Here is a 12,117-nt window from a genome sequence, read left to right on the forward strand (position 1 = left end):
GCATCTTTCCCCGCCCTCATTCCTCCCCGACCCGCCCCTTTCCTCCCTCCCTCCCCCGCGGGAAGCTGGAGGCGGAGCTTCGCTGCCGCCCCGCCCCTCCGCGCACGCCGACCGCCGCCGGGACGTTCCCGGAAGCTGACAGTCTTATGATCGCGAATCTGATTGGCTGATCATGGCCACGCCCCTTGCCCGGGTATTCCGGAGTGGTTTGGGTCGAGATCGGGAAAGTAAGTATGGCCAGGTTAAGTCAGCACCTGCGCGAGCTGCAGGGACCTCTGCTCCCGCCCAAGGACCTGGTGGAGTTGGACGAGGACTATCTAAAGGAGGATGTGGAGGAGGACGAAGACCCAGTGTTTGTGGACGCCGAGGAACTCTGCAGCGGAGGCGTAAAGGCTGGCAACCTCCCTGGGCAACTCCGCAGTAAGAAAGCACCCTGCCCTGGGGGATGGGATTGGAGGTTGGAGGGATGGTTTCCCATTTTCGTTTTGTCCTGATCTGCTAACAGACTACCTTTGGAATGGCCTAGCTGCTTCATTCCACTTAGAATAAAATAACACTAAAAATAACTGCAGTGACTTTAAGCACATACTATGTGTTAAGCTTGCACTTTAAATACATTGTCTCATTTAATGTTCACAGTTCTTTGAAGGACTTTTACAGTAGAGGAAACAGTGGGTGTCGACCCTATATTCCCACCCAGAATCAGGACTTTTAATTATCACCCTATTCTGCCTGTGGTCAAATACGTTCAGGTACTTGGGGGCGGCGACAACACACAGGGAACAGCTCAAAGCGTTGTTGCTTCGTTAACCTTGTGTAAATGCATTTAATACGCCGAACCTACCGAATATCATAGAATAGTCGCCTTCTTTAAAGGTGCTCAGAATACTTACATTAGCCTACAGTTGGGCAAAATCGTCTAACGCAAAGCCTACTTTATAATAAAATGTTGACTATCTCATGTAATTTATCGAATACTGTACTGTATTCGATAGTAATACAGTAAAAAAGCAGAATGGTCATATGGGTACTGAAGTATGGTTTCTTATTATGCTTTATCGGCTTTGCTTTATCCTTTTTTTTTTTTAAGGATAGAAAAATCCTTAAGTCAGATTATCATAAGTCAGGGACAATCTATATACCTGTTGCATACGTCGTGACAGATATTTAAAAATATTTTAACGTGCAGACTAGTGCAGTCCAGTGGAACGTTCTGTGATGATGACAGTGTCTTATATCCGCATTGTCCAGTACTATAGCCACTAGCCACATGTGGCTATTTAGAACTTGAAACGCAGCTAGTGCAAATGAGGAGCTAAATTTTATTTAATTTTCATTTAAATAGCCATATTTTGTGCGGACAGTTCAGGTTTAGACTGAAAATGTTCACATTCGTGGAGGGTTTAGTCATTCATTCTAAAGTGTTATTGAATGACTATCATGTTCCAAACAAGGTGTTTGGTGCTGAGATACCCTGGAAAGATAAAATGACGAGGTTGCTATGTTAATGAAGCTTACCCTATAGTGAATTAAACAGACATTCCTTAGATAATCACAGGAGTAACTATAGTGTTACTTAGTGCTTAGAAGGAATACTAAATAGTGCTTTGAGATTATATTTGTGAGATTCAGGGAAGGCTTTCCTGAGGAGGTGATGGTTAAGCTGAAGTCTGTAGTAAACATAGTAAACAGTAAGGAGGAGAACATTTAAGGCAGACAGCTGGTGCAAAGACCCTGTGATGGAAGTGACCAGGGCATTTTTTAGGGACTGCAGGATGGCCAGTATTGGTTGAGGTCAGAGTAGTAAAGAGAAATGTACACAGGAGCAGAGGAAGGAACAGCAGAAATTTGCCATGTACTGTGCTTGCCTTTTGGAACACAAAGACATGTGAAACGCTGTCCTGTTGTGGAGAGGGTACAGTGTATAGTAGAGAGAGAAAGATGAACGAGCAAGCAGAATAAAATGTTATAGGCTCCCTAATACACGTCTGTGTAGAGTGCAGTGGGGGGATTAATGAAAGGGGTGGGTTTGATAAAATATTGGAGAAGAGGTTTTTAAATTTCCCAAATTAACATTTTTTTTTAAATAGTTTTTATTTCTGACGAAAACACTCAAGAGCTATGTGAAGTGTTTGGACGTTTTCCAATAACGGGTCCTTGGTGGCGAGTGAAGGTACAAGCAAAGCCTGTGGGATCAAGCAGCTATCATGTTCAAGGATTTCCATCTTACTTTTTACAGTCTGATATGTCACCACCAAATCAAAAACATATCTGTGCGCTCTTTCTTAAAGAGTGTCAGGTTTCCTGTGATGTTATAAATAAATTTTTAGCATGGGTAAATGAAGTATCAAGCTATAAAGACTTAAACTTTGAAACTCTTAGGGAAACATTTAGAACTTTCCAAATGAAAAATGCAAGGAAACATCAAAAACAATCTACACCGAAGGTACAGGAAGAATTGCTACCAGATCATGAGATGAGTCTTCCTCTGGAAAACACAAGTAAGTGTGATTTTATCGAGTTTTAGTGTAATTGAGATACTTAATGACTGCAGTATTAAAAATATGACCACTGTCTACATTGTCCAGGCAATACATTTTGTTAATATAAATAAGATCTTTCATTTTCAAAAAAAATATGACCACTATTGTATCTTGGCATAGTATTATTTTTTAAAAATTGATTTGATGAAAATGTGTTTCTGTTGCTTTTGGAGCATGTCATTGATATTTCAGGTAGCTCATCTGTAACATGAAAGGATTGTATGAGATGATCTTTAAGATCCTTTCAGTTCTTTTCCAACTCTAAAATTGTGCTTCTATCTCTCTAACTTTTATGCTCATAGGGACTATCTGAGTCACTGAGAAAAAATTTATTTGTTAATTATTCTTCTTAAGAAGACAGAAAAGAAAGGCAAGAATATCAGTAATCCATTTTGGAAAGATTTTAGCCCAGAATGGTTTAAAATAATTTTTAAAATATGATTTGTTATCTGGACATTCACATATGGAATATTTCATTTCTTAGTTATATCAAATAAATTTGGCCATCATTAATAAGTGACTTTGACAAAAGAATAATGATTATAGTTGGAAAAAAATTATTATAAAGGTTAATATGTAAATGATTTTTTTTATGCTTAGCTTTAAATCTTTCATTAAACAATTGAGTTCAAATTTTTATTCCGATTATATTGCAAGCAAAAGAAATCAAAAGCCTAAGAAGTAGTTATCTAAACATTTAAAGAACATGAATTTCAGTGTTAAACACAATGAAAACCATCTCAGTATAAAAACAATTGTCATAATATGATCTTTTTTTTTACTGATTAAAGTAAATTTATTAATCTTTCTTTAATTTGGGTTTATTGAACTGGTTGTGTTAAATGAGAAAGTCTTTCAAATCAGTCATTCTGTAGGCTCATTTTTTTGTTTTAATTTGTTCATTTCTGATGTTGTGTAGTTGCATTTATAAGTGTAATGACGGCTTTGCAGTTTCCAAAAATAATGGAATTCCTTCCGGTTCTTCTGCCTCGACACTTTAAACGGATCCTAAGCTCTGGTTCTAAAGAGGTGTTGGAAAAGATAGAAGAGATTTTAGGTACACATCCATGGAAACTTGGATTTAGTAAAGTAAGTAAGACATTTTCTCAGCATTTAGTAACATTATAAAAGGCAAGGTTTCTCAAATTTAACAATTTTTGCTTCTCTTTCAAAGGAAAAAAACTTGTGTGGATCCCCATGTCGATTTATTTTTCTTCCAGTGTTACCACTAAGCATAAACTTCTTATACCTATAGAGCTTATGCAACTATAAAGTGAAGAAATTTATAAATGAAAAACAAAATAGCAAAATTGATGACATTCAAATTACTGGTATTAATTTAATTATATAATTTAATTTAATATGACAAATGTTTTCCTGTAACTAATTTGTCATTTGCAATTTGAATATAGATCTCCTTGAAGACAAAGTTCTCACGAGTTTGGCAAGTCCCTTCTGCTGTGCAAACTCAATTTCCCACTTTCCAATTTGAACTATTGAAAACTTTCCTTATTCATTTGATAAATTTGATTTTTATTTGGCATAATAACATCACTTACAGATGAATTCACTTCTGTTGTTATTATTGGAGACCAAGAGTAGTAAAGGGGTACTCTGAGGCTCCAGTGGTGTTGGAAACCAAACGTGATACTTAAATCTTGGTAGTACTTGATTGTAAGGTGGTTTTCCAAATGAAAATACAGTTAAGAAATTCTGAGATAATTCTTGGACCCCCAAGAATGTTTGCACACTCTTAGTTTGAGAAGTAGCTGGAATGATGAATTTATTCCTTATGTAAAATGTCTGTAAATTCAGTATGCTTTGAAAGATAAGATTCTGTTTATACAAATTGAGCATTCCTAATCCCCAAATCCAAAATCTAAAAGGCTTCAAAATCTGAACCTTTTTGAGCACTGGCATGACACTAAAAGGTCATGTTTAAATGCTTATTGGAGTATTTCAGATTTTGCATTTTTGGATTAGGGATGCTCAATCAATAAACATAAATATAATTAGTGCAAACATTCCAGAATCTGAAAAAACCTGGAACCTGAAACACCCGGTCCCAGGCATTTTGGATAAGGAATATTCAATCTGTGCATATTCATTCAGTGGAGAAAACAGGCTGAGCGATGAAATGTAAGAGGCAGATAATAGTAATAGTTTACCTTTTTTTAAAGAAAAAAAAAACCCCTGTAAAATCTAACATTCTTTCTACTAAATATAAGATATTAAAAAGAGAACTTTAGAAATCTAAAAAATTGTGCTCGTTCACATTTCAAGAATAAGTTATATGAAATGTTATTAAAAACACACATCGTGTCAGGATAACAAGGTGTTGGCAGGTTTGGTTTCTCTTGAGGCCTCTTTACTTAGCTTGTAGATGGTCATCTTCTCCCTGTGTCTTCACAGTTTTCCTTTTGTGCCTGTCTGTGTCCTAATCTTGTCTTCTTTCAAGGACACCAGTGATATTGGATTAGGGCCCATCCTAATAACCACATTATCCTTTATTACCTTTTTAAAGGTCCTGTCTCCAAATATAGTCACATTCTGATGTACTGGGGGTTAGGATTTCAACATATAAATTTTGGAGGTCACAATTCGCCCATAAAAAGTATAGAGGGCTCAGGAGGGATGTCTCCATGAAAAACAAAACAACAACGAAACAAAAAAAAACTGAGCTGGTAGATGATCTGCTCAGTGGATCATGGTGAAGGGAGTTCTTTACCTCTTCTGTAGAGTTTGGGCAGAATTGTTAATAGACACAGAGAAAACTAAACAAGGCAAGAAAACAAGGCAAACATTAATTTCACTATAACATACAAAGTTCAACACCAAAATTAATGTAATCATAATGCATTGTGTTGCTCAGCTGTGAATCCTCTTTACCTAAGCATGGTAAACACCAGTTTAACAAGAATTGATTAATAAGATGTACACTGTAACTTTTTTGAAAGATGGGAGGAGGAGAAGCACATGTGAGGTGATGATCTAAGATAGAGCAATCTTCCATAGAGAAAGAGTTTCTATAGTAGGGAGTTAATAATAAATATCGAAAATTAAAAAAAAAATCAGAGAATAATGTAAATAGTTCTTAGAAAAATGGAGATAAATTTTGGAGGTGTCTTTAGAAGGCATGGGCAAGGGTAAGGTAAGGTATTCCTATTTTTTAAAACTATATGTGTATTGCTTTGATAAAATATAATTTTAATTTAAAAATTATGTAGATCTCTAATCACAGATAGTTCATTTAAAAAAATTTAAGTATGTGAGTTATATAGTTTTTTTTTCAAGTTTAGTTGAAATGCATGTCTTGTGGGACTTAAAAAATTATTAACAAATAATATAGCTTTTACTGTAATTCTGATAATATTCATCAACATTTATAATGTTTATGAAGCAACTTAAACTTTATTTCTTGAAGATTACCTACAGGGAATTGAAGCTTTTGCGATGTGAGGCAAGTTGGCTCGCCTTCTGCCAGTGCCGGTCTCTCCTCCAGCTGATGACCGATTTGGAGAAGAATGCATTACTAATATATTCGACACTGAAGCGGATATGCAGAGAACATGGGCACACATGTGTTGAAGAAGCTGACTTAACTTCAACATTGTCAGAGCATATGTCATTTCATGAGGTTTGGGAGTCTCTGAAGTTTTTGAAGGATATTGGCATGGTGACATACGAGAAGGCCTGTGTCTTTCCTTATGACCTTTACCAGGCTGAAAGAGGCATTGCCTCTTCAATATGTGACCTGATGACGAGACCTCCATGGCATTTACATGTTGATGTCAGAAAGGTGCTTGCATCTATTCACACCATGAAACCTGAGAATTCAAGAAGCGATGATGCATTGACGGAAAGTAAACCTGATGAAACAAGATTAGAAAATTCTGTGGGTGTTGTGGACACACAAGACAGTGGTGACCATATTTGGGATAATGTTGAAAATGAAATTAATGCAGAAATAAGTGAAGCTCAACTGGATCAGGATCAGGTGGCTGCTTTGGAAATGATTTGCTCCAGTGCTGTGACGGTCATAAGTGGGAAAGGTGGCTGTGGGAAGACCACAATTGTTAGCCATCTTTTTAAGCATATAGAGCTGTTGGAAGAAAGTGAAGTAAAAAAAGCTTGTGAAGATTTTGAACAAGACCAGGATGTCCCAGAAGAATGGATTACCTTTACCGAGCAAAGTCAACTGGAGGCGGACAAGGTCATAGAAGTTCTGCTCACAGCACCTACAGGGAAAGCAGCTGGCTTACTGAGACAGAAGACTGGTCTGCATGCTTATACACTATGTCAGGTTAAAACGTTTTGTCTGTAGATAAAATATTTGCCTTAAAGACAAACTTGTTTCTTACTTACAATAATCAGTAGGTATTTCTTGAAGGTCTCCTGGGTCCCTGCCTTGCAGTAGCTAATTGTTTAGATCAATGTTATTCAAAACATCCAGCCTATAAACTGTAAGTCAGTGCACTGCTTCCTTAATTGAGAACATCTTATTATGAAAAAAAGTCAGCTGAACTAAAGTCTGTGCTTAATGATGTAGTTAGTTTAGATCCTGGCACAGTGTCTATTTCTCATGGGGACTGGTTGCAACCATGTCAGTATACACAAACTATATTTTGAGTAGCATTGCTGGTGGAAGGAAGGGTTGATACTTTGTAGAATGAAAGCCATGAAAGTGAGGACTTTGATCATCTGGTGTAATTCTTTATCTCCTCCACCTAAAACAGTGCCTGGCAAATAGTAGTCACATAATAAAAATTACAAATGAATTAATATGCTTGAAAAAATAGTATTGGCTTATAACTAAGTCATGGGATTTGAACTTGTAAAGAGTTAGACAGGTTCCTCTATTTGTGACCTGCCATTTTATAGATAAAAGAGCTTGGTGGTCAGAAGATTTCTGAGGAAGGTAATAATTGGATTGGACTCTAAAGGACAGGGAGGCTCAGGTGAGAAGAAGGGTGTTTATTTAGGGGAAAGGCCTTTCCAAAGGCATTGAGGATAATGATCATAGTGTGTATAGAGGGTTTTGAGGTGAATTCATTGATTGGAATGAAGCCTGTGTATTACAGAGTAATGGGAGTTAAACTTGGTTTAATATGGAGTTCAAACTTTAAAGTTAGTATTTTTGACATTATCTTACTAAGTCCTTGATAAACTGGTGAAGTGGGTAAGTGATATTATCTCCACTTTTACAGAAGGGCCAGTTGAAGTTTGGGGGTGTGTCTGGCTAGGCTAAGGCTTGGAATCCTCACAGTGCCAATTGTCTAGCTCTTAGTCCCTGTTCGGGTTCCCATTGTGAAGCTAGGCGACCACGCCAGTTTTCGGGCTCTTTTACCTGCCTGTAATCCTGCCGACTGGGCTGATTGTTGAGCTAGGACTGGGTCTGGTGTTTCCGGACCCCTCAAGCCCATTGTCCAGACTGGGTCACAAAGCCTTCACATGCCAGGCTGGGTCACCAGACCCCTTCATGCAGGTCTATGAGCTAGGTAACTGGCCAAAAAGGTCCCTGGAGCCATAGGTTGGAAAGCTTGGAAAGCATGGCTGCGTGGGGTGGATGCCTGAGGCTGACACCTGCCTGCCTGCTTCACTAAATCTCTCTCTCTCTCTTTCTCTTTCTCTACTATCTACACCTCTCTCTCTCAAGAAGAACACAAGAATAGCAACAAAACTAAAAAGATACATTGGCGCACACACACACACACACACACACACACACACACACACACACACACAATTTGCTTGCAAAGGATGCTGAACCACACCCAACTGGACCCGAGGTGACGGCCCCGACGAAACTATTCTATTTTCCCAACAGAGTGTTAAACAACTTGCCCAAGATCTGTTAGGTACAGAGTTATGAGTGTTTTTTTTTTTTTTAAATTGAAGCATAATTGATTATTCATATTTGGGAGGTACAGTTGACTCATTATTTGTGTACAATATGTGATGATCAAATCAATATTATTAGTATATTCATTATTACAAATCGTAATTACAGAACTAGGAGTTGAATTGAGATTTCTGACCTGCCAGCTTGTTGCTCCTTCATGGTACCAGAATTTCCTCCTTTATTATGGGTCTTGCACACCTAACAATGAAACTTGAACTTGATTTACTAGGGAGCCATCTAGGCTCTTAAGCAAGAGAGTGCTTTCTTTATGAAAGTGGTTTTAAGTAACATTACATAGAATCATAGAGCTACAAACCATCTCAAAAATTATTTCGCCCATTACCTTTATTTCTCTAATGAATCAATGGAGACCTAACCAAGTTTGATGTAGCTTATTGGTAGAAGTCTTCTGATCAGTTTATGATTTTTTGTCCAACACCTTCATGTCTGATTAGTCTGAAGGATTGAATTAGAACAGGAGAGACCAGAGAGGGATCAATACAATGTTTCATCATATGTGTCAACTCTGACCAGTTGGTAGCATCTTAATAATGCTTGGGATGCTGAGAGAACATTCTGAAGCCACCTTTAGGCTCAGGAGAGTGCAGATGCACAGGGAGAGCACTGGAGCAGCATTTATGCCACTTATTTATCATTCTTCGACTAGGATTGCCAGATTTAGGAGAAAAAAATACAAATATTTTTTAGTATAAGTATGTACCAAATATTGCATGGACATACTTGTACTAAAAAGTGATTTATTGTGTATCTGAAGTTCAAATTTGCCTGGGTATCTTATATTTTATTTGGCAGTCCCATCTTGGGTAGTGTATGGGGGAACCTGGCAACAAAGCTGTTGGAGTGATCAGGGTGCTCATAGATGGGGTCTGTGTTGAGTTGGTAGCACTTGAAATACAGTGGAAAGTGTCAATCAAACATTTATTTCTAAGATAACTAATTGAATATGTTAAATGAAAGGGAAAAGTCAGGTAATTCAAAATGTTCTATCATGATACAAAGCAACTGAGAGAATGGAGGGGTTTTATTAAAGGGAATTGGTACATTTGGGTGGGAAGTATGAAGGCTTTACTTAATAGACAGGTGACTCTAGTTTTAGAAGAAAAATTAAATAAAGATATGATATAATAGCATTTAAAAAACCTGTGTATGGGGCCGGCCCGTGGCTCACTCGGGAGAGTGCGGTGCTGCTAACACCAAGGCCCCGGGTTCGGATCCCATATAGGGATGGCCGGTTCGCTCACTGGCTGAGCGTGGTGCTGACAACACCAAGTCAAGGGTTAAGATACCCTTACCGGTCATCTTTTAAAAAAAAAAAACCTGTGTATACATATATGTCCACACTTATGACATAGAAACATTTCTGGAATGATACACAAGGGCACTTCAAAAAGTCATGGAAAGATTCGTATTATCTTTTAATTCTATTTTTCCATGAAATTTTTGATGTACCCTTATACACGGAAATGTTTAACATCGTCTGGTTGCCAATTTTACAAAGGACTTTTTTCCACATCTATATTTTAAAAATAATAAATAGTATTACCTCTGTAATAAATAGTTTTGTTAGTCATTTTGTAATTGTTGGTGGTGGTTTTTAAAATGTTGAGGTAAGCAAGTTTAGAATACTTGAAAGAAAAAATAGTATTTTCATAATTAGGTTGAAAAGGCAACCCTTTATTTCCAGAATGGAAAAATATAGTTGGAAGAAGAGGAATGCTTAAGTTATTGGGCTATCTCAGAAGGCCAAGAGAAGGTTTATTTCGAAATGGAAAAGAACAGGGCACTTACTCTGGTCAGGCACTGAGAGAAGTGTTGAGATTTTTGCAGTGGAGTAGTGCTATGTGTGAAGCTTATTAAATTAGACACACTACTCATCAGAAAGCAATTTTTTTTGAATTATTAGATCCTTTTTTGTTTTCAGATTCATTTCATCTATGTTTTCTGCATATTCATCCCTATCACTTTTGTGTTTTCTATTTCTTTAGCCTGTTCCCGGCTTCTGTACTCCACTCCCCCTTCCCATTTTAAGAGTTTTGTTTTAAAATAACTTGCTGTTAGTTTTTTTGTTGTTTTGTAAATTTTATAACCTGATTTTAGAAATGTCATGTTTTGCTTATAGGTCAATTATAGCTTCTATTTATGGAAGAAAAAAATGATGACTAAGGGCAAGCCATGGAAATTTTCTTCGGTTAGAGTTCTGGTTGTAGATGAAGGGAGTTTGGTTTCTGTAGGAATCTTCAAATCAGTGTTAAATTTATTGTGTGAGCACTCCAAACTTTCTAAGCTTATTATCCTTGGTAAGTTAACATATCATAATTCTAATGTTTAATTCAAAGCATTGTGGTTAGTAGGTTGTTTACACCATTTCACTGTACCATTCCCCAAAACAGAAGGCCATGCCAAAGCTATACTAAGTACAATCTGACCACTTTCCTAATCAGTTTGGATGGTTCTTTGTTTTGGCCAGGATACTAGCAGGCTAGGATACAAATGAAGCCCCAAAACAGAAGGCCATGCCAAAGCTATACTAAGTACAATCTGACCACTTTCCTAATCAGCTTGGATGGTTCTTTGTTTTGGCCAGGATACTAGCAGGCTAGGATACAAATGAAGTAGGGTTATGAAGGGATACTGCTAATCCCTAAATGATGCCTATTAAAATAGTAAAAAGTCACAGACTCAGAATAAATCAGGATGTAGTTCATTTAGAAATTGTAAAAATTAGAAATTATAGATCACTTAAAAGTAATTTTATAATTCTAAGCCAATAACTCAAATTATATCTCATTAGCTTCTTAAATCCTTCCAATTTTTTTGTTTTTGTTTTTTTGTTGTTCGCTGGCCAGCGCGGGAATCCAAACCCTTGACCTTGGTATTACAACATTGCGTTTAACCAACTGAGCTAACTGGCCAGCCCAAATCTTTCCAGTTCTGATGAGGTTCAGTTAGATTCTCTAGTAGTAGAGATCTGTGTACTACACAATTTAATGAAGAAAAAATAAAATTGAAATTTGAGAATCAACTTGTATATAAGAACTATTTTTTAGGAATTTGAGAATATTTTATAAGCAGTTGATTTTATTAATGACTTCTCCCTACTTCCACCCAGTACATACTTTTCTTATCTCTAGATTTTATTTGTTTTAAGCAAAAAAGATGTTTAATAGAGCAAACATTATCATTTGATTTCTGGAGTTTATCTATTATCAAATACCTTTAGTTCATTTATTTTATATTATTTGCATTTATTTTATGTATTGGAAGCCATAGATTTTTCCACATTCTGTATGACATTGAGCAAAATTGAATAAGTGAACTAAATACTGGATATCTAAGTCCTAGTTATTTTTACACGTTGGCTAAAACATATGCCCCTATACAGTTTACCAGTGGTTATAGGTATGAAAGAAGTTCAATTCATATTTTATTACTTTATTGTGTTGTCATGATTTTTATATCTTATACTGCTTAATTTGAGTGTTGTTTTTTGTTAAAAATTATTTATATTCTTAAATAATTTTAAACAAAGATTTTGGGGGGCTTTTTCTTTTTTAGTTAGAGTAAGTCTTTATTATTATAGTATATATCAGTGGAGAGAAATAAAAATTTTATTTTTATTTTAAACCTTAGGATCCCAGTTATTTAAAACCT

General features: G+C 36.5%; 1 protein-coding gene across 1 annotated transcript; it reads left to right on the top strand.

Annotated features, from left to right (window-relative positions):
* Nucleotides 1–233: 233 nt before the first annotated feature.
* HELB (helicase (DNA) B) lies at nt 234–10,763 on the top strand (the record flags this gene model as incomplete). The annotated part of the gene is made up of 5 exons (XM_008567834.1): nt 234–420; nt 2,091–2,501; nt 3,463–3,632; nt 5,968–6,846; nt 10,586–10,763. Coding segments are annotated over exons 1-5 (1,825 nt in total), but the record flags the coding sequence as incomplete, so codon positions are not given.
* Between the last annotated feature and the right edge of the window lie 1,354 nt (nt 10,764–12,117).

The sequence above is a fragment of the Galeopterus variegatus genome, unplaced genomic scaffold (assembly GCF_000696425.1).
Source record: "Galeopterus variegatus unplaced genomic scaffold, G_variegatus-3.0.2 Scaffold349, whole genome shotgun sequence".
NCBI classification, from domain to species: domain Eukaryota; kingdom Metazoa; phylum Chordata; class Mammalia; order Dermoptera; family Cynocephalidae; genus Galeopterus; species Galeopterus variegatus.